A 23134-nucleotide genomic window follows, 5' to 3' on the forward strand; every position below is an offset into this window, starting at 1 on the left:
ATCATTATCTTAGGGATCCAGTACAGTATTTTAAAGAGCACTCGTTGGTTTCATCCAGAACGCTTGGCGAGCTTAGGTGAGCCGAACGAAGTTCTAGGTCTTAACATCAGTCATTTCAGTTATATACTCATATGTACTTTATATTTCAAGTTACAATACGTTACTTTTTAAGAGCGAAATAAGTCAAACCTACTTGTAAGACAAGAAACATATGCTTTATGGAATCTGACACTTTGTAGTAAACATCATTCAGTGCTTCTGAAAAATAAACAAATAAATAAATAAATTTAAAAAATATATATATATATATATACATAGCAAATCAGAGAAGTAGGTTATCAACGATTATATTATATTATATTATATTATATTATATTATATTATATTATATTATATTATATTAGCAATTTGTTATAATTATTTTTCACTTTAAAGTAAGTATCTTGCTTTATGATTTACATAAAAATACAAATTTCAATATCTAGCAGTCATTCATTAACAGTATATCATCTGTTGAAATTCAAGATAGAAAGAATGGATGAATATTTAATCCTTATGTTTCTATAGCCCTTGTGCTTCATATAAAATAAACTGAAATTTATTTAATTACAGATAATTTAAATATTCTCATTCGAATGTCACTCTTTAAAGGAGCCTGTGGCATGACTATAAACAATAAATTATACGATAACGACAGTAATTAACTTTAATGAAATAAAAGTACAGATATTTCGTACTGAAAATAACAGTACATCATCGGTGTGTAGAAACAAACAAATAAAAAAAAAACAGGAATGCAAGGTACATACAGCAGTCGGTGGTTTACCAATTAAAAACTGTTGCCATGTGCTATAAATTAATATTAATAAATAATATTATTAAAAACTATTTTTGGTGGTTACATAAGATAAGAATCTCCCAAACTTTTGGGAGAGAGAGAGAGACAATCGTTCCGATTCAGATTTGGCCGATGTAAAAGGGCTTTGCAACTTTCTTTTAAAAGGGGTTCATATTTAAACCTGTTTCTATGGAGAAGACAAGCTTCATCCCACTGCATACTGTTGTTTAGTGTCAATACTAAGTTGTGCCAGACCAGACTTTGAGGTTTCATGTTTTCGATATAATACTGATGTTCATTAATTCTTTTTTCCACAGAACGGCCTGTCTGCCCAAAGTATGTTAGATCACTCAAAAGGAACAGCTTTTTCTTCTCCCTTCTTAAACTTTGTATCATTTTAATCCATACTTTCATTCTTTTTATTTTTCATTTAAATATTAATATGAACATATTAAAAATAATATTACTTTTAATTTTATACGAGAATCCCACTCCCACAAAAAGTTATAAATCTACATTAATATGTACTTGGGATAATTGGGACATAATTGGGATATACGTACTTGGGATAAAGTGAAAATTTGGTCTCTGGAGTGTTAGATATTGAGAAGTACATAGAAATGATACTCATCTGATAGTCATGTGACTGCAAAATTAATATACTCACCTTCTATGTTTACCTTCAGAACTATAACATCGCGAAAGGATACAAGAGTAGTTTGTCTAACGGAAAGACCTTCTCTAGTCTGTAAGAGTTAATATCAGTTAAAAATAATTCGTCAATGAACGTCATCATCAGAATCATGACCATGATTCTGATCAAACCGAAGCTTACATTTCAATAAATGCAAGCTTGGTAATAAATCATATTCTAAACACAGGTTATGCACAATGAGATATAAGTAAAAATATTTCTTTATTTAACGCCCCTTATTCCCTAAACGAGATGGAGCTCTTTTAATCCCGTGGGATTTCAAATTGCATTGTCTGGTGCGAGACCACTGCCCCACTTATTTGAAGTCAAAGTGGCTTGAAAAACTTTCCATGTTTGGTTTCTAGAGCAGGATTTCTGGACTAGGTAAAATATGAACAACAACAACAACCTAAAAAATTGAGTAGCTCAGTGGAAGTAGTGTTTGCACTCCTCAACGCTAAACCACCGGAAGAGAGAAAGAGAGAGAGAGAGAGAGAGAGAGTCGTTAGTTCGATTCTAGTCGCTGAGGAACTTTTTCTAAGCCATTTTTCGACTCGTTTCCGAGTTAGTAGATCTCTGGCACGGAAAGTGGGTTTTTTCCTCCCGGAAACTCGGATTTTTCTTCCCGTAAACCAGTGTTTCTCAACCTGGGGCATATTTCCCACAGGGAGACAATTTGAATATTTTGGGGGGAAATTTGAAAATGTACATTTACATATTTATATTATACTTTTTTCAGAACTTGGCTGACTATTATGCTAGAGGGGGGGGCATCAAAATCTTTGAGACGTTGAGGTGGAGCATGATCCAAAAAAAGTTGAGAAACACTGCCGTAACCTCAAGAAAATCGACCGTAGAGCCCACACTGTTTCAGACATTAAAAATATTGTGTTAGGGTTAGAAACCACGAGATGGCTGCACTTGTTGAGCAGTCTCTTCACTGCAGGCCGTTTAAATTAGTGATAGCCTTGGGCAAACTATCTCTGATTGGCTACCAGTGGAGACTGAATTGCCCACTCAGTTTCCAAAAGTTAGTAGGGCTAAAGGGCCTCGCCTACTCCCTATAAGGGAATAACAGGTTAGCTGATTTTTTTTATAAGAAAATAGAAAAAAATCCTTAGCTCGCACACGATACGCATGTACAGGGTGGCCCATAAGTCATGGTACATTCCGTTGAAAGGGCCCGTCTTTGTGAAGCCGAAAATGGAAGGTATTTACGTGATGTTATTTTTCATAATTAATAAAACAAAAATATGGTGATGTTAAATAACTTATTGCAGCTGCTTCGTAAAGACAGGCCCTTTCTAAGGTATGTCCCATGGCTTATGGGCCATCCTGTACTATATGTTCGAATAGGTCCATTCTTACAGTTATATGATTATGTGTAGTAGTGTAGATTTTACGATGTATTTGGTGAGATGTGTAGTTAAAAACCCCAGTTTTTCAGGAGAAAAAAGCATAGTTGCTAGTGTTAAAGATTGACTGAGGCATTTGGTTTAATTTAAAATACTGTAAATAATTTACATCTTACGACCAGGGCTGCCACTCACATTTTTCGAAATTCCCCAGATTAGGGAAAAATTCCCCAGGTAGTAATAACTAGGGCTCGGATTTTTAGGTCGTAAAAAAGTGAAAATATGCGTCCAAGTATACACTAAAAACATTTAAAACATCCGAAATATGCTCTGAAATATGCAAAAACTCAAACTATGCACTTAAATATGCCTTTATTAATTTATAAGTCTGCATGGTTTAATTAAAACATTGCACATAAATTAAAAACATAATATAAAATACAAAAAATTGATATTTAAATAGTTACCTATTAACTAACCAGAAAAATGACTTAAAAATTTGCTCATCTTTTTTATTAATTCTCTCTTTCTCTTTTCCCTTAACAAAGTATACTTTCATTAAAAAAAATTATAAGTTTATATTATACGAAGAATACATGCTTAACTTACTTTAATTGACATTTCCTCCCTCTTCTTCTTCGCCAATATCTTCTGGTAATTGATTACATTCCCTTTGCTGCTTTGCGGTATTAAGTCGATTTTTATATCTATTATGAACTGTATGGCTTTCCAACTCCTTGATGAATGTTTTCGGTGGCTCCCAAGAAGTACACGTTGCTTTTGTCTCGCTACGCACTGCTTTGCTAGGATTCTCTCTCTCTCACAGTTTCTGTTTTTAATGAATTAGTTAATTTTGTTTTTATGCAATTCACTTGTGAGAAAATTCGCTCCACGCATGCAGATGAATGCGGCAGAATAGTAAGATTTGTCATAAAATATGACAGTAAACCATATTTATTATTATTCATGCCATCTTTTATGTCAGTTAATGAATGCCAATATCTTTAGGAATTGGTAGATCTGATGCTATGAGACGATAACTTCTCCACTCATCATCTATTTGATTTAACCTAATATCATCAACAAGTGAGGGGAATTGAGCAACAAGAGGAATAATAGTAGATGGTGACTGGCTAGGGGTCACTAGCAACTTTTGGGTCCAAGATTCGTAATTTTGCAACAACTCTGTGTTCTTCGAAGACAAATCTTTTCTTTATTTGCGAACTAAGTTCCACAAGAACCTTTAAACAATCATTTTTAAATCTCAAGAGGTTGCGCTATATGTATGTAACGATGTAAAATCTGTGTGATAAGAAAGGAAAAACGAAACCAGAACATAGCAAAAACGGTTTATTTATCAGATTTATCAAAAAAAAAAAAAAATCGTGAATATAATAGTAAAATATGACGAAAATATTAAAATTCAAACTTTTTGTTCAAATTTCCCAAGATTTTCGGAGTTTTTTTATTAAAAATCCCTAGATCCCTAGGTAGCGGCTAAATTCCCTAGATCTTGGGAAAAATCACAAGGAGTGGCAGCCCTGCTTTCTACACCTCGCTTGTATTCTGGTCACTAATAATAATATTATTTTTATTATTATCTCTACTTCCCCACACCCTTCAACAACTCATACGGTTCTTTTGTGAGATCGCATCAGATACCCACGCAATTCAATAACCTACTAAGAAAGTTAAAACACGTAGATAACTACAGAACATTAAAAAACGAACTCTGGAAAATATACCAACAAAGTTAAGAACCCATTAACACTAATATACACATCACAAATCACCGGCATCCAATGCCTACATCCCATACATAAACAGTAACAACAACACAAATAGTGAAGACTAAATCCCACTCTCTTCATAAAAGCTAATCCAAGCTTCTAAGTAGGTGGGATTAACCTACCTCACTCATCTACAAGTAATCCTTATAAGCAAATGCAGAAATTCGTATGTATAATCACACTTTCTCAAACTTAAAAAAAAAAAAAAGTAAATAAATAAAAATAAAATAAAAAATAAAAACTTATACAAAAAATTATGTATACTCTTCATTGTTAATATTAGAAGAACATGTGTTGTAAAAACATAATATAAAGGCAAAAAAGTATTATTAAAAATTTTAATTGAAATCCAATGTAGGAAATGCAGCACTTAGTGCTGAACTCTGTACAATTATAAGGTGCAATGTCACACGAGATGTTTATTGTATGTATAAATATTTTAGCAATCAATAAATAAAAAGACATAATAAAAATTTATTATTATTATTATTATTATTATTATTATTATTATTATTATTATTATTATTATTATAACAATCTTCATTGTTAACGTTAGAAGAACATGTGTTGTAAATACATAATATAGAGGCAAAAAAATAATATTAAAAATTTTTGTTGAAATCAATGTAGAAAATGCAGCACTTAGAGCTGAATTCTTTAAAATTATAAGTTGTAATGTCACTCAAGATGTCTATTGTATGTGTAAATATTTTAGCAATCAATAAATTATTATTACTATTAAAAAAAATATTACATTACATCTTCATATAGTCCGAAGTTATCGTGGAAGGCTACTCTACACTACATAACGCTACGTGGTCCAGCATCTACACTACACAATCCACCGTCTGCACTATATCATCTACCACCAACTACATAGTATATTTATATCTGTTTGTTAACAGCGTGCACTCTAACCAATGCTCCTGTTTTACAGAACGAAAACCCGAGTTTCCAGAAGTAAAAACCTTGCTACCTCCATATGCCACTTGCTATCTCCTTATTTAAATATTAATTACAGCAGTGGCGGCTCGTGAGTTGAAATCGTGGGGTGCTGCAACTTTCGAAATATACATACACACTGTAAGTACAGTGTATACGTGTTTGGATAAAATATCAAAATTATGGCAAAAATTTAAAAAAAAATTAAACATGAAAAAATATTGTTCATTATCGATAAAATTATACAGTTTGGTATAATTCAAAATTACTTAAATATAAAATCCATTCCTTTAATTACAATTAAAGGAATGGATTTACAATTTTTGGACATTACAATTAAATCCTTTAATTGTAATGTCCAAATATTTAAAGAGACGGAGTAAACACGATAAGCACTATGAATACTCTACTACTGGCGCAAACTGCATATAAACAACAGTGGAACTGCGCGACGGACATTGTCGCATTACGCTAATAGCTCGCATCTCACTATGACGTGCATATGCTTGCGCGCTTAGCAATATGACACTGTGGTAAACACAGTGCTGCTAGCGTCCTTCGCCCTCCTAAGTGCTACAAGACGGATTTTTATTATTTTTTATACAAAATAAGAGAATTGTATAGGACTGTTGATGATAAGCCTCCCATGAATTACGAAAAGATGTAACTAAACAAGGAGTCGCTTAAGAGTCAAAATAACTAAGAGGAGAACTCCACATTGCCATTAAGGAATGCGAAGAACCGATTAGCGTGTCTGACCTAATGTCCAATTCTCACTTCATGTGGTACGCCCCGTTAAAATATATCCACTGAGTGCTGAACGAACGAGGATGGGCTGTAAATTTAGGACCTGCCCAACCAAATTGAGCTCTCTACTGCCTCTCTACTTATCCTTGTTCCCTGATTTCGTCAGGTACCCAGGACAAGTAGTCAGAAGCCACCAACTGGAACAGACTCAGACTCAAAATGTAGAAGAAAAGAGTTAACTTAATATCAGAAGAACTGAAGATGCAATCATCAATATAAGGAATTTTAATGAAATGGAAATCGAGCTTCAGAAGAACTGGTAAAATACCACGTGGACATAATTGGCATTACAGAAAAAATAAGAAAAAAAGGTGAGATCTTCATCTCATTTTCCTTTTATCCTCTTTTACCTTGCGGTGTCGAAGATTTGTTAATCAACGGACCTCAAACCGTTCACAGCATAAGGTGGTCAGCCTATGCCCCCAGTGTATCCTATGTCCGTAGTGTTAAGTTCTGAAGGACGGTTTGCCTTCTTTGCGCGATGAAAAAACTCCAGGATAAACTGGAGGAAAACCCTACTGTCCACGCCCAAGACCGGATAGCTTGGCTATGGCTGAGGAAGATCCTTCAGTTCCTCACGTCTTCGACGAGAATCGAACATAGAACACTCCTTCCCCAGGCATATGGTTGCGAAGTACACAGTCACTAGGCTAACCGCACTGACAAGGTGAGATCTTACTAAACAATAAGTATAGGATGAGCCTGTGTAGCACAGTGGCTGTGGCGTTTGCACACCACAGAGCTTGACCCCCCACGAAGGAAGACTTTGTTTCGAATGTAATCGACGACTAGAGGAAATTTTTCCAAGTCATTTTTCGACCGGTTCCCGAGTTAGTTGATCTCTGGCACGGGCAAGGGGGTTTTTTCTCCTGGGAAGTCGGGATTTTCGTACCGTAAACTTAAGAAAATCGACCGTAGAACCCCACTATTTTCATATATTAAATATATTGTGTTAGGGTTAGGGACCACGAGATGGCGGCAGTTGTTGAGCCGTCTCTCCTCACTGCGTGCCACTTAATCAGTGATAGCCTTGGGTCAGCTATCTGTGATTGAGTACCAGTGGAGATTGAACTGCCCACTCAGTCTCCAAAGGTTAGATAGGGCTAAAACGGCCTAGCCTACTCCCTATACGGGAATAAAAAGGCATCAGCTGATTTTTTTTTTGATGTTATATTCAGCAATAATGATCAAGGAAAGGAAGGAATAGCAATAGCCAAGACCAAACATAAGGAAACACTTCGTGGCTGGTAGATAATTTTAAGTAGAGTCATGTGGGTAAACTTCAGATTGGGAAATGGAAAATAAAATTTATTTATGCCTATAGTCCCATAGATAATTTTGTAATAAAGAAACAGAGAACATTTTAAGTCACTAGAGGAGGTAGCTGACATGAAGAAAATGGAAAAAGTGGTACTTATTGGAAAACTAACCAACATAGTAGGAAGTGAATCCCACTAGGCATATAAGAACGTTTATTTGGAGAAAAGAGCAAGGCTACTAATAATGGTAAGTACCTGCTAGATTTCTGCTCAGGATATGGACTAGTCATTATTATACCATGTTCCAACATAAAGATGTGCAAAAGTTCTCATGGAGAACAAACATACGAAATAAGAAAAGCCTAATTACTATGTTATTGTTTATAATGATATCTTCATGCTTGTTTAGGATGCAAGAATGTAGAGAGGATTTGAAATTGGAAGTCGTCATCATTAACTTTAAGTAAAATAAAACTGAACATGTAAGAAATATTGAATACTGAATACTACATACTGAATATGTAGTTTCTAAAAAAGTTTTAAAAGGAATTAAAGATGAGCAGCTTTTATATACACTGTAGAAATAAATATACAAACATTATAGAAGCAAAAAGAATGAAATGAAATGAAGATGTAACTATAGAGTCCTATTGGCTAACTCTGAAAAAAAAACTCCTTGATTCAGTTAGGGAGGCATATGGTGAAGTTGTTTGCAAGAATTAAAAAATAAGCAAGCCATGGTGGAAACAAGATATTAAATATGCAATCCAGGAAAAGAAGAAAGCACACAGAAAGTTAATAGCAAATAAGTAAGTAGATTCCCTAAAAAAATACAAAGAAAAATATATAAGAGACAAGCGTGGGTGAAAATAGCTAAACAAAAGTCATAGGAAGATTTCTGTAATAATAATAATATTATTATTATTACGTGACACCTCCAGGAGCCCAAAGACTCATCGAGGGAGGGCACCTACTCTACAACTCTCCATCTTCACCACATCCATTAACGCCAACGCCATCTACTGCGCACCACCACCACTAGTATTTTTACATATAGAAGGTAAATATCAGGAAGTTGGCAAAATGTTCTGGAGGCAATTGAAATAAGCTCAGAAATTGAGGTAAGAACACTGTAAAAGGAATCAAAAGATGATAAAAGTGACATGAAAACTGAAGATATGGATATCTTTGATGTCGGGAGTAATTATTTTGAAAGACTGTTAAACGAAACAGGCAGTGGCAGAACCATACTAAAATTTTTGAAGAGAGCAAATAGGAGTAAATATCAATACTTGAGGTAGAAAAAGCTGTCAGAAACCTGAAATGTGGAGAGGCAGCTGGAGTAGATGATATTCGATCAAAAATGCTCAAAAAAGAAGGTATAAAATTTTCCCAGTGGCTACACTGCATAATTCAGAGGGCCTGATGAGAAGATCGAATTCCAAATGATTGGAGTACAGGTCTTATATTTTCAATCTATAAAAAAGGGGAATAACGTTGAATGTGAGGATGACAGAGGAATTTTTCTGTTAGATTTATATTCCGGGTAAGATTTATGCAAGCATACAAAGATGCTAAGAAAAATGTGGAAGAAAAACTTGGAGAATAACAAACTGTGTTCATGCCAAATAGTGGTTGTCAAAATCAGATATTTACATTACAATAAATCATTCAGAAATCATGGTAATGTAACTAGGACCTGTACCTAAGTTTCGTAGATCTAGAAAAGGCATATGACAAGATGCCCTGGGAAAAGCTTTTCAAACCACTACTCTATAGAATAAATGGAATGAACACCATACAGGGCAATAATTATCTATATTTAAGTTGTAAGTCAACAGTTAGAATTAAAGGGGATACATGAAGATGATGTGATGTAAAATCAGGTGTACGACAAGGGTGCACATTATCTCCACTGTTATTCATCATCTATATGGATCACATTATGAAAGAAAGTGACATTAAACCTGTCATTAGAATTGGAGATATCAAACAGCTCTTTGCTTTATGCAGATGATGTAGTACTAAACTCATCCAGTGCAAGTCTCCAGGATTCCCTAACTAAACTGAATAACAACTATTGCAAGTTTCATGAAAATCAGCAATAAAAAGATCAAAATTATGAAAACAGATAGGGGCATAGAAAACTTCAGCTGAATTCTGAATGGAGATTCTATAAAAGAAGTAAAATATTCAGCTATTTAGCCACACTTTCTAGTGAAGTAGCAAGTTATTTCTGGAAATAGATAAGAGAATAAGGAAAGCTGAAATGGTTTGGAGTCAGTTGAATAAATTTATCTGGAATAAGAGAGAAATTAGCCAAAACACTAAACTAGCAGTATACAAGACACAGTGTTCAAACCAATTTTAAGTTATGGATCTTAGAGTTGGGTTAAAAATAAAATAAAACACTTGATCAAAGACTAGAGACCACTGATATGATGGTTCTGAGTAAAATTAGGGAAGTGTACCGATGGCATCAATGGCAGAATCATATTAAAATAAAGATATTAGAAAGAAACTTGACATTATTAGCATTCAAGAATGTGTCAGCAGAGCTAATCTAAGGTGGTGTTGGCTACCAAAATAGAATGGGTGAGGGAAGGTTAGCAAAACAGGTGTTTGATACCAAGCTGTCAGGAAAGAAACCCAGAGGAACACCAACGTCTAGTGGATTGATTCGGTCAGAAGTGCCTTAGAAGAGCGAAATGTTAGATAGCAATGTTGGAGTGCTGACAAGTAATAGACTAATTTGGAGGAAGATAGTTGCTAAGAGATTATTAATAACATAAATTTAATCATGTAGTGATGTCATAATAGGCTGAACTCCCCTTGAGGGTAGATAGCAGGAAATTATTGATGGTGGTGGTGATGATGATGATGTAACTAAAATAAATTCTAACTTAGCCGTATATCTGCAATCATCCTTTTTCATGCGACGAATAAATAATTTCGCATTGCTGGTACTTTCCACTGTTCTAATATCTGCCGTTAATATAGTACATCTTGTTTCAGTGGTATCACGTTTAATGTCACTTTTTTATCACTTTCTCAGCTAAATTATTGTAAATTATGTTTGGTAGATTGAGGAATGTTTACTATGACCTTTTTTGGGGAATTTCACTTTTTTGTTTCAATAATTCATATAGAGGAGGTTATAAAGCTATCAATGCCCTAATATGCGAGTGATTTAAATGTGTAAGCAAAGAAACTTCATATCCGAATTTACAGTAATTCTAGGCGTACTCTAAATTTTGAAAAGAAATATTTAGAAGAAAATTTGAGCAGTAATTTTGTAGAGGTAATCGTTTAAGAGTTTTATATTTACTTATTTGTTTAACCCCTTAACATACAAAGACGTCTGTGACACGTCTTTTGTTTATTGCACCAAAACTGATTTTGAATTTTGGTTTTACATATAAATACAACCGAATATAGACACTAGACAATCTTGTGCCTATTTTCTTTCAGCCGAGAAAAGTTGCCAACGGCGTTTGCACAAATTCATCATTATTTTTCAAATAATGATGAATTTGATCCAGCAAATCATCCTCGCCCAAAACATTGGCAGAAAAACGACCGCTTTCTGATTTTTAGTTGGTACGTTAAGGGGTTAATCTTCTCGATTTTTATTTTTAATTTAATTTTTTTTTTTCAATTACTGTAGGAAGCTAGATGCTAGTGGAGGTATATATGGATACAAGTACCATAAAAGGCCCACTGGTGAAAAGAACTCTCTGGTTCACAATTTCCCAGTTTAGTACAACATTTTTTAGTTGGGCTGAATTAATTGGAATGATGACAGAAATTACTGCGATGCAAGTTCTACTACCGATTTGCCTGTTTTGCAGGATTAAAAAAAAAAATCCGAATTTCTGAGAGAGAGAGAGAGAGAGAGAGAAAGAGAGAGAATCTGTCGTTCACATGTGAGATCGGCTAACTCAGCACCAGTTGAAAATATAAATGTTCCTCTTGACTGACTAAACTGAATATGAATCCAAGTACAGTATTTCCAAACCGAAAAGCAACAGTTGCTACTTTCTTCTTCATGTAGCTTCCTCAGTGAGAGGGTGCAGCACCATGTTCTTCCAGTTCTCTCTGTTGGTGGCTTTCCTTTTTGTTTCTGCATAGCCATGTGATCCTGTCCATGATCTTATATCTTCAAGCTATGTCCTTCTTTTTTTTACCTCTTGATCCATTTCCCATAATTTTTCCTTCTAAAACTGTCAATATCCTCTGTCCTGATGAACCTCTCAGTACATGTCCTGCCAATCTCATCTTTCTCTGGATCATTTCCTGTAATAAAGATCTCTGTGTTCTCATTCTCTGTAGGACATCTGTATTTATCACATGTTCTGTCCATGGGATTTTCAGAGCTCTCCTATAGGCACCACATTTCAAAGGCCATTATCTGTTGCCTTACTCTCTTCTTGAATATCCAGGTCTCACTTAACTTCCATATGCGAATATTGGCCACACTAATGTTCTTATCATTCTTTTCTTTGTCTCGATACTCACAGAAGTTCTGTGAGTATCGAGACAAAGTTTTATTTTTCCAGAATGCATCCTTAGCTATGGCTGTTCTTATTTTTATATCTTTATCTTGCTTTCCATCTGCAGTAAAGTAGGTGTCTAAATATTTGTATTCTGTTGTATTTAATTTTCATATTGTTTATGAATATTTCTGGCTCGATCTGCTTTCTTTTGAGATTTTCATAAATTTGGTTTTTTTTGCATTAATATCTAATCCAAATTCTTTACTTTCTTCAATTAGTAGCTGCAGTAATTTGATTAATTTGTTTTTCTGCTATTAGAATGGTATCATCAGCATATCTAAGATTGTTGTATTTTATACCATTGATACTAATTCCTGTTTTTTGTTTTTCAATATTTTTTCATCACTGTCTCACTATAGATATTAAACAGATTTGGTGAAAGGATATAACCTTGTCTAACACCTCTTTTTATTTTCACTTCAGAAGTCTCAGCGTTAAACAGCTGCGCCTTCTGTTTGGTGTAAATCATTTTTATAATCTTACGTACATGATCTTCTATGTCTATATCTAATATATTGAACATTTTATTATGTTTTACCCGGTCAAAAAGCCTTCTGAAAGTCTATGAAGCACATACATAAATGTTCCTATTTCTTCCAAGTGATCTTTCTATCAGTATTTTTAGTTCCAGGATAGCATTAATGGTTCCCATTCCTCTTCTGAAGCCTTTCTGTTGTTCACTCAACTCACTGCTTATGGCTCTTTCAATTTGTTTGTTAACGAAGATTAAAATAATTTTAGATGCATGGGATATTAGGCTCACAGTTATGTAATCCTCGCAATTTTGCGCATTGTGTTTCTTTGGAATTGGTATGCAGACAGATGTTGTAAAAACTTCAGGTAATTGTATTGTTTCATAGATGTCCTGAATGGATTCCACTAATTAGTTTTTATTATTGCCAGTCAAAGCGTTCAGCAGCTCAGCCAGAATATTATCACGCCCAGGGGATTTATTATTAGGAAGATTCTTAATTATATGTTCTACCTCCTTTCTTGTGGGTAGAGTGATATCTGTTGTTACGTTTAACTTAAGGTGTCGTGAATCATCCAACATGTTACCATGATCATCATCATAGAGATCTGATAAGTACTCCAACCATCTTCCATTTAACTTTTCCTTATCAATGAGTATGTTTCCATTTTGTCCTTGATGTTATTAGACTGTGTGCGTTTTGATTTTCCATTAAGTTCTTTCACTTTCAGGGATGCTTCTCTGGTTTTGTTCCTATTTTGTAATTCTTCTATCTCAGTGCACTGCCTATTTATCCAGTTTTCTTTCAATCTTTTACATAACTGTTTGATTCTTTTATTCAAAGTTTTATATCTTAACCTTTCTTCTTCATTTGCTCCTCTTTTCCATGTTCTTCTTTCATCAATAAGGTTGACTACCTCTTGAGCTATCCATGGTTTTTTCTTTCTTTCTTCTTGTTTATTGATGTGGTTTTTAGCAGATGCTATGATAGCTGCTTGTAGTCTATTCCAATTAGAGAGTTCATTTTCGTTTTGCAACTGTGCAGACAGCAGCTCTGAAATATTTTCATTAAATTTTGATTTTATAATCGGATTTTGTACCATTTGCAGATCCCATTTTAGGGGTTGACTTCTTTTAAATTTTATTTTTTTCAGGCGAATATTCATCTTCATTAAGACCAGCCTATGATCAGATCCACAGTCAGCACTTGGCATCAGCTTTGAGTTCCGTATTCCATTGAAGTAACGTTTACTGACTACAATATAGTCTAATTGATTTTTGTATCTTCCATCCGGACTTTCCCACGTTTATCTTGCTGTTGGTTTCTACTCAAAATAAGTGTTAGTTATAATGAGAATGTGCTTGTTACAGAAATCAATCAGCTTTTGTCCTCTCTCATTCCGAATTCCTAGTCCAAATGGACTCACGTGTAAAGATGTTCTCTCTGATCCAACTTTTGCGTTCCAGTCACCCATAGCACAAATAACTTGATCTTTCTTGCCTCCGACTTCCTTTATAAACCATTCTATCTCATCATGCATGATATCTATTTCTGCTTCCTCGTTCTGTTCTGTAGGAGCATATATTTGGATGATCAGCATATCTCTAGGTTTAGATTTCACTAGAATTGCCATTACTCAATCTGATTTTTTGATTATATGGATAATGTTTTATTCATTTTCTTCTCTACAATAAACGCCACGCCTCTTCTTGATATTTCACCACGTGACATATATATTTTATACATCTTACCATTTGGAAGTTTTGAGTCAAAATCTGATGATCCTTTCCAAAAAGTTTCACTCACTCCTAGTATACTAATATTCAATCTCTCCATCTCTCTCATCACATTAGTCAATTTCCCGCATTTATTCAATCCTCTTACATTACAAGTAGCAACATTCAAGCAATTTCTGCGTCGAGTTTCTTTACAGCAGTCACGGACTGACGATACCGCAGGGCCTGCTATATCACCCTGACACCACCGTTCCGGGACTGAGACCATACTGAGACTACCCGGGCTTTAATTCTTTTCTGTGTAGACATGGTGCTTTACACAGCGGCATCTTTTACGGAATGGGCCGCCAGAACCCCCCCCCCCCCCCCAATATGAATAGAAGATCTTTCGGAAAAGAGCTACCGAGCAAATACTTACTGGAAGCTTAAAAGTACGCACAAAATTTAATTAACAGTTTAGGATTGGTACCAATTGTTATCACATCGTCGACAGAATAAGTTGGTAATGTTTTTATACCAATGATTTCCCACGTCCCTAAACTTAAGGAAGACCCAAATAATTTAATAAGTACTGTGATCAGATATTTTAACACTTTCATTGCCAAGCTGAAAATTGGAATTTCGTGTGGTGGCCAATTTTTTTTTATTTTTTTATTTAGTTAGCGACGTCTACGCGATAACGCGTGATCGGCCATTTGGTGAGAACTCGCATCGCGTGATCGCGCGATATCGTTCATTGCCAAGCTGAAAATTGGAATTTGTGCGGTGGCCAACTTTTTTTTTTTTTATTTAGTTAACGACGTCCATGCGATAACGCGTGATCGGCCGTTTGTTGAGAACTCGCATCGTGCGATATCGCGTGTTTGGCAATGAACATGTTAAAGAAGTTGCTATAATGTATAAATAAAATATATAAATAAAAATCTTCTAAAAACGATATTTAGTATAGTATATATAACTGTAACGTTACATAATTTTTTAAAAAAATTATTAGATCGAAAAACAAGTTTGCATTTCATAAGGGTGAAACGCAAGCATATGCTTTTCCACCCCCCACCCCCTTTCCTTTACAATTTTTAAGCGTATCCAGTTATTAATACACCTCTCGTGCTTCTTGACGGTGAGGTGAAAGATGCAAACGTTTTAGATTTCTGTGATCTCCCCCTCCCCCGAGAAAAAAAAAAACAACCGAAGTCACAGAAATCTGTTCATTGATTTCTGTGATACTGTTTTAATAACATTTTAATTGCCTTTTCATGGATACGCAGATATAGAAACTGGGCTGCAACCGAAATTTCAAAATTTAAGTTTTGCGTATCTGTCGATTTCATTCAGTTGTTTCAGATTCTGTATGAGATCTATGAACAGATATTGGTTTGAAAAGCTCGAAGACATTGTTCACTTCCATGATAGCATTCATTCTCTGGTCTTCCTATCCTAACACGAAGCGTTCGATCGTTTGAAACTCACTGGTTTATAATACTCGCACACTTTGTCTCAGAATTGCATCGAAATCAACCCTGAAGTAATAACAGATTTATAGATTCAAATCATTGCTATATGAGATTTCTCAATCGATTCTGACTTAATAAAATTACTGCATAAATAGAACCTAAGGGAATCAAATTCTAAATTTATAAATTTCCAAATTATAAATTTTCATAGTCTTCTTTTTTATTATTATTTCACACAACTCGAGGTTGCAAAAGTTGCCATACATCAGAGCTGTGTGTAGACAGAAACTCTATAAGACTTCAGACATATTCATCTGGTGTGTATGTGTGTGTGTGAGGGAGAGAGAGACTTTATTTACGTTATTATTATTATTCATTTATAAATTATAGTTAAGGATGTATATTTCAAGAAGTTCAGTTAGGAGCGAGATATGATTCAAAATGCTGGAAGTTTTTGATGACCAGATTTCTTCAAATATCTGTCATTCTTTTATTAAACATGAAGTCGTCGATTGCAATTTTTTATAGAACTATATTTTAAAATGTGCTTACCTTGATAAAAACTATTTTCAAATCATTCCAAGTTAAAAATCTCGAAAACTTGAAAACGTATTTAGTAAATAAAAAAAAGGAACTGCTTACTTTAACTAAATACATAATGGCGTCCAAGGTGGGAAGTATTTTTGTAAAGAAATAATTCCATGTTTCTTCCAAGCGACGTAACAACTCTATTCCTATATAAGAAATAAATTATCATCATTGCTTTGAATTCACCTTTTTTAGGGGAGGATGTAATGTAGTAATATAACAATGAATATAACCAATGCAATAACTAATTTAAATAAGAGAAAATAAAATAAAAATAAATACTCTAACACCTTTCATTTTCCTAAGGAAGTAGACAGAGTTCTTTTAGTGTTAAATTTTTTTGGAATTTGTTGACCAGCCAGTTTCCACCCTTAATCATCACTGATGGTTGAAATAATGATGTTGAAGAGTTCCATAGATAACTGCCGTGATTTCGTGTTTCTAAATCCTAATTAGTATTCATTTTTGATTATTAGTAGCAAGGCTTATACGTTGGTCAGACATAACTGGTGATTAGTTTACGGAATTAACAACGCATATAAAGTATATTAATTAAAGGTAACTTTAATGAATAACTTCTATATTTCGGCAACGTCACATTGCCATCTTCAGGAACATAAAGATATAACCCCAAAAAATCCAAAAAAATCCAAAAAATACTAAAACCAGTAAACCACAACCCCCCTCCCCCTCCACAATAAAGATTACACCAAGTCTATCACCATCCCCTACATCCAGGGCATCTCTGAGAAAATAACCAATATCCTCAAAAAATATGACCTTACTTCCTGTTACAAACCATATAAAAAGTTGGCATCCCTTATCCGCTCTACCAAAGACCAACCACTTCCCCTAGATCTACCTGGTGTATACCAAGTCCCTTGCAGCTGCAAATTGTCCTACTTTGGCCAAACAGGCAGAACAACAAATATCAGGATTTCAGAACACAAAGACTACATCCGGTTCCACCAGTACAGCCGTCTGGGCTGGCAGACCATGCCTTAGATACCCACCATAAAATTCGTTGGAAGAAAACAAAAATAATTCATCGCAGCAAGTTTAAATACGAAAGATTGTTCAAAGAATCTTCAGCAGCTCTAAAAACGTTCCTAACCTCAACAAATGTGGGTGCATGAAACTACCCCAAATTTGGGAGACTTACATTATGAGAACTTCAGCCCAACTGCCAAGACTACCAAATTAGCCCGCCAGAGGGCACCATTAGGACTTTAGGAACAATATTAGTTTCTTGCTTTCTTCCTCATTTGCTCTGTGTTAGTGCCTGCGTGCACATACCATATCTTTATGTTCCTGAAGATGGCAATGTGACGTTTCCGAAATATAGAAGTTATTCATTAAAGTTACCTTTAATTAATATACTTTATATGCGTTGTTAATTCCGTAAACTAATCACCAGTTATTTTTGATTATTAGTGTAAGTTATGAGATCTATTTTTCTGAGTTGAAGAGTTAAAAACTTTTCGGGGAGTATTTGCTTGTATCAAAGATTCATCAACTCGGAAACTGGCTAAAAAAGATCCAGAAGATCCAGATTAGATCGGCTATTAGAAAAGAACCTCTAGAGCAGGGATAGCCAACTACGCATCCTTTTGGAGCCAAAATAATTCCGGTAAGACTTAGAAGAGCTGCAACCTTTGACAGATACGATGATAAGGGAGTAAGTGAGTGTGCGCTTGGCGAGGTTGTAACGAGCTTGTAAGAACAGCTTTAACTAATTGCGCACCTAATTTTAAGAAGCTTACTAAGAAAATGAATACAGGGAAGGCCTCTACTAATAAATAACTAAAAGTATTGTGTTTCGACTCTAAAATTATTATAATTGTTCAAAGTAAACTTCATTTAATGTGTTTCGAATTAAACTTTTTTAATTGCAGTAATTTTTATTAACCTTGTTTCTCTCTCTCTCTCTCTTTTTTTTTATTTTGTTCCTTTTTTGTTGTCTCTTCTTCCCTCTTTGTTTATTTTTCCTGGTAGATCGCAACGAACTACGTGACGCGTGGACACGAGCCGCATGCGGCTCGAGAGCCACCCCGTGCTCTAGAGAGTTTTTTGTATCGATCTGACATTATGAAAGCAGACACGTTACCATTATCACAAATTACAGAGGCACTAATTAATTTAACAATAATTTAATGTTTATTGTAGTGCTTGGGGTGGAAGCAATCCTTAAGTACTGAAGGAGCAAAAAAAAAAAAAAAAAGAACCATTTTAAACCTTGCTAGTAAGGTACACAGTTGATTATGTATCAGCTTTTTTAAACAAGCTGCAAAATTGAATCTCACTGTGGAATAGATGCTGTGTATTCCTTTGGATGGTAGATGATTTTTCGCTTCGTGTGAAACCTCCATCCATTCTACAGAAGGTTAGAGGTAACTTCACAAGTACAGTGTTTGGTCTATAGAGAAATATACATATTAGCACCTTTCACTCTAATAGAGGGCTTCCAATGCTTAATTTAATATAGTGTATACAGTGGACACATTTTCTGAAACAAAAATCGGGACCATACAATTAGCCTGGTATAGTTGTAGTAGTGTGTGTGTGTGTGTACTGGAGTCAAGCACCCTCCAGCAATGAATACTAGGACTCCTTGGAGGTGTCTCGTAATAACAGTAATAATAATAATAGTAATAACCTTGTCTTTCTCTCACATTTGTGTCAATTATGTTGCGCAATTAAAACGCCTGACTTGGCAATAAGAAGCCAATCTTGTGCCCAATCGTCTCAGCCACCTAACAGTCAGCACACAGCTACTGAAACTATACACTCTACTTGTACAATACGGGCTGCAGACCTACGTTTTTGTGAGTACTCGGGGTGTTTCTCCAGTGTTTTAATTCATCTCTTATAACCAAAATTCATTTATCATTGTATATTTTTTGTAATGCTTATAATTTCGTTCGTTCATTTTCTTACAAGAAGCCAGAATATAAGATAGTTCATGACACTGTAGTTTATGGGAACTGATTCTATAAAACTAAACCTGTCCTTGAAAATTCCAGGATGCATGCATAGAGTTTAGACATACCAAAAATCTCATTACATCTAAAAAGCCCATATTACAAAAGAGTAAAATGATAAGTATACAAATAAATAAATTTGTTTAAAAATGCTCATCTGAATTATTATTATTATTATTGGTAGTAGTGGTAGTAGTAGTATTTCATGAACCTCATGGAGTCCTAAAATTCATCGCGTGAGGCCATTGTACCCTACATAATCCACAGGAAGACGAAGAAACAGGAGAGGTTTTCCATATTTCCATTTCTATACTAGCCTGAAGGATAACTCGCCTTCAGCTGAAAAAAGCCCTTATAAAGATTTTTCACGTCATGACGAATCAAATTTATATATTTTCCAACCAAATGACGAACTGTGCTACAGACTGCGACATGCAGGTACTAAATGAGAATCATACCACATCCGTATTGCAAGAAATATTAGACACTTTTATAGCAAATCTTTAGAACAAATTAATATCTCCTGGTCACAGGAGAAATTATAAGCAAAGTGGATATTAGATCCGACATTATTTCAAAGCCGAATGTTTGTTGAAACTATGAGTTTCATAAGTTGACCTGAGAGCTTACGAGAATACAATCCTCGGCATCTCTGAGTAGTAGGGGATGCGCTAGTAACGAAATAGGGATAGGGTAAATGGGAGATATGACCCAGAATGCCATACGCGAACCAAAAGACACAACGTGACGCTACAGACAGATGTATCCCACAGCGAGATTCCAAACATTCCGTTACATCACCCAGAATTCCATACTAAACTCATTACCCATAAGCCACCACTGTAAACAAACAAAAACAAGGTCACATAAATCTGCCACCCAAGACACACAGGAAGTCACACCTCCCCACTACAATAACTTCCCTTTCCACGTCAACTCAATGACGTCACTTATTACACGTAACAAATTACGCCACTTATCTGCATCTGATAATAACAACACACACACACCCATGACACTGATGTCACTTCCCCCATTTACCCTACCCCTATTTGGTTTAAAGTGTCGACCAATCACGGCACGAATCCTTATCTTATCTTGAGCTGATTCATACTGTCCGACCAACGACGTCACGTTTCCTGCATCACATCCCCCACCATTTACCCTACCCCTATTTGGTTACTAGTGCCTCCCCTAATACTTCCCTGAGTTGCCTTAGCTTGCACTACTTAAAAGACACGGTGCTTCCCCAGCGTCCACATATATTCACCTTTTATTAGTGCATTTGATAAAGATTTTTACTACACATTGCTTCCTAAGCCTACTTCTGGTATTCTCCCAAGTAAATATAAAATAAATATTTTGAGATATATATATTTGCATTATATTTTACATGCCAAGGGAAAAATCCAACCTCCATATTTGGGAAAATGGGGATAGTTTCTAAAAGTGAATTCAGAATGGCCTTATGTGGCCACTCCAATCAAAAAAGATACGTATATGGAGGCTGAACAAAATACTCCCCTAATACTTCCCTGAGTTGCCTTAGCTTGCACTACTTAAAAGACACGGCGCTTCCCCAGCGTCCACATATATTCACCTTTTATTAGTGCATTTGATAAAGATTTTTACTACACATTGCTTCCTAAGCCTACTTCTGGTATTCTCCCAAGTAAATATAAAATAAATATTTTGAGATATATATATTTGCATTATATTTTACATGCCAAGGGAAAATCCAACCTCCATATTTGGGAAAATGGGGATAGTTTCTAAAAGTGAATTCAGAATGGCCTTATGTGGCCACTCCAATCAAAAAAGATACGTATATGGAGGCTGAACAAAAAAAAAAAAAAAAAAAAAAATAGCTTCTTCAAAAAATCAGAGCAAAATAATGAAAGATTTGGAAACATCACTTAAATTAAAAACTTATTTGTATATTTTTAAGTATAATCTAAATTAAAAATTGTAACTGTTATTAGGAGAAATGAAAATAAATTATATTAATATTATATTAATTGCATTGGCCAACCTGCTTTTCTAAAGGATGGTTTGGATCCACCCTTGATTTAAGAAAATCTAAGATTAAGTCCCTTATGATGTGCATTAATGTACGATAACTCAATAATTATCATAAATTAACTGATGACTTAATCAAGTACGTTGTCTAGCGAAGTTTATAAATAAATATTTCTCTATACATACAGATTATATGAAATAGAAATTCCACTTAAGAAAGGGGAAAAAGAAATACTTACCACGTTCACATCTGAATTCTTCCCTGAGAATAACCATTCCTTTAGTTAGCAATTCTTGCTGGAAATATAAAAAATGTTTATAAAGTTTATGGCAACTAATAACAAGATCTTCTCATACACAAAAGTTTTGAATAAAAGTAAAAAAAAAAATAATAAATAATTTTAAATCAGAAGCCCTGTATAAATAGGCTTATTGATAATGCTCGGGTAGTCGAGTGGTTAACGTCCTCGCTCTTCAAATCCTGAGGTTCGAATCCTGTCGTGAGCATGGATAAACTGAATGCCTTTAGGTGAATGGTGAATTTCATCGGGTATGAGACCACTTGCCCTCTTAATGGAGGCCTGAAATATCAATTTGAAAAAGGTTTCATGTTTGGTCTCTAAAGTAGGGTTTCCGGACTGTGTAAATATATACAATTTAATGAAAATAGCAAAAAAAGAAAATCTTTATCGAACCCACAGTATTAATGTAGTATAACTTTGCAGTCTTTGGTGGTCGAGAGTGACAGAAAAAAAAAAAAAATCACAGCTGTCGTTAGAAAATTGTAATGGAGGAAGGAAGGAGAATTCAGACTCATGTCTCGAATTTGTTTTTCAGTCCTGAGAAAAAACACTAATGACTATGTAATCAAGCAAAGATTTCTTAAACTTGTTTTAAATAATATTTTCAGAAAGTTTTAAAATTCCTCTGCCCTAGCAATAAGACAGTAACTCAAAACTTTTAATTAATAAAAATACAAAAAATGTTTGAAATGTGTTCAGATTATCGGTAATACGCACCTTGTAATAATCAGAAACAAAAACTCCAGATTTAGAATTCAGTATGTTTCTGAAAAGCAAAAATTAAAATCAATTTTAAATCTAAATAGCTTCAAAAACTGACACTATTGAAATTATTAATTTATCACTTGAATATTTATCACTTATTTGTTAACAAACGAAAGCAATATCCATATGATTCCTACATCATCCCCAGAAATAACAAAGATTTCACTGCGATATATTTCTATTATTCCTCTACTCCAAATAAGGCAAAATCTATTTGCAGCCATTAATTTTTGAGTACAAATCGCCGGTAGAGATGAATTCAACTATCGATGAAAACTAAGAGTGTAAAGATGCTGCCTGCCCGTAGTTCTCTCGGTATCAATGATCCCTTTAGGTTGGGAAGACCTAGATTCGAATCCCGTCCAGGACGCGAAGAAGCTTTATGAATTTTATTATAATTTGTTAAGGTCAGATATCTGGTCTCATACGCAAATGGCAAGATTTTTCTCCCCAGGAAATTCGTCTTTTTAATTCCAGCCAGAAAAACACACTCAATTAACAAATATAACACACTGGCTTCCTCACCTTACTTGTTTCAAATATCCCTGCTTATCATTTCCAAAAGTTAGCCTATA

General features: G+C 34.6%; 1 protein-coding gene across 1 annotated transcript in view; it reads right to left on the minus strand.

The window, feature by feature from the left end:
* LOC150110059 (proline-rich protein 5-like) overlaps positions 1-23134 on the minus strand; it is a 44835-nt gene that overhangs the window by 7507 nt on the left and 14194 nt on the right. The window contains exons 3-7 of the mRNA XM_090390975.1: positions 22512-22560; positions 21732-21789; positions 16547-16638; positions 1506-1584; positions 194-258 (exon numbers count right to left, since the gene is read on the minus strand). Coding sequence (XP_090247101.1) covers positions 194-258; positions 1506-1584; positions 16547-16638; positions 21732-21789; positions 22512-22560 — 343 coding nt within the window. The remainder of the gene's footprint in view (positions 1-193; positions 259-1505; positions 1585-16546; positions 16639-21731; positions 21790-22511; positions 22561-23134) is intronic.

This window comes from Typopeltis vanoorti, chromosome 1 (assembly GCF_054136105.1).
Source record: "Typopeltis vanoorti isolate ZY-2024b chromosome 1, IOZ_Tvanoo_1.0, whole genome shotgun sequence".
Taxonomy (NCBI): domain Eukaryota; kingdom Metazoa; phylum Arthropoda; class Arachnida; order Uropygi; family Thelyphonidae; genus Typopeltis; species Typopeltis vanoorti.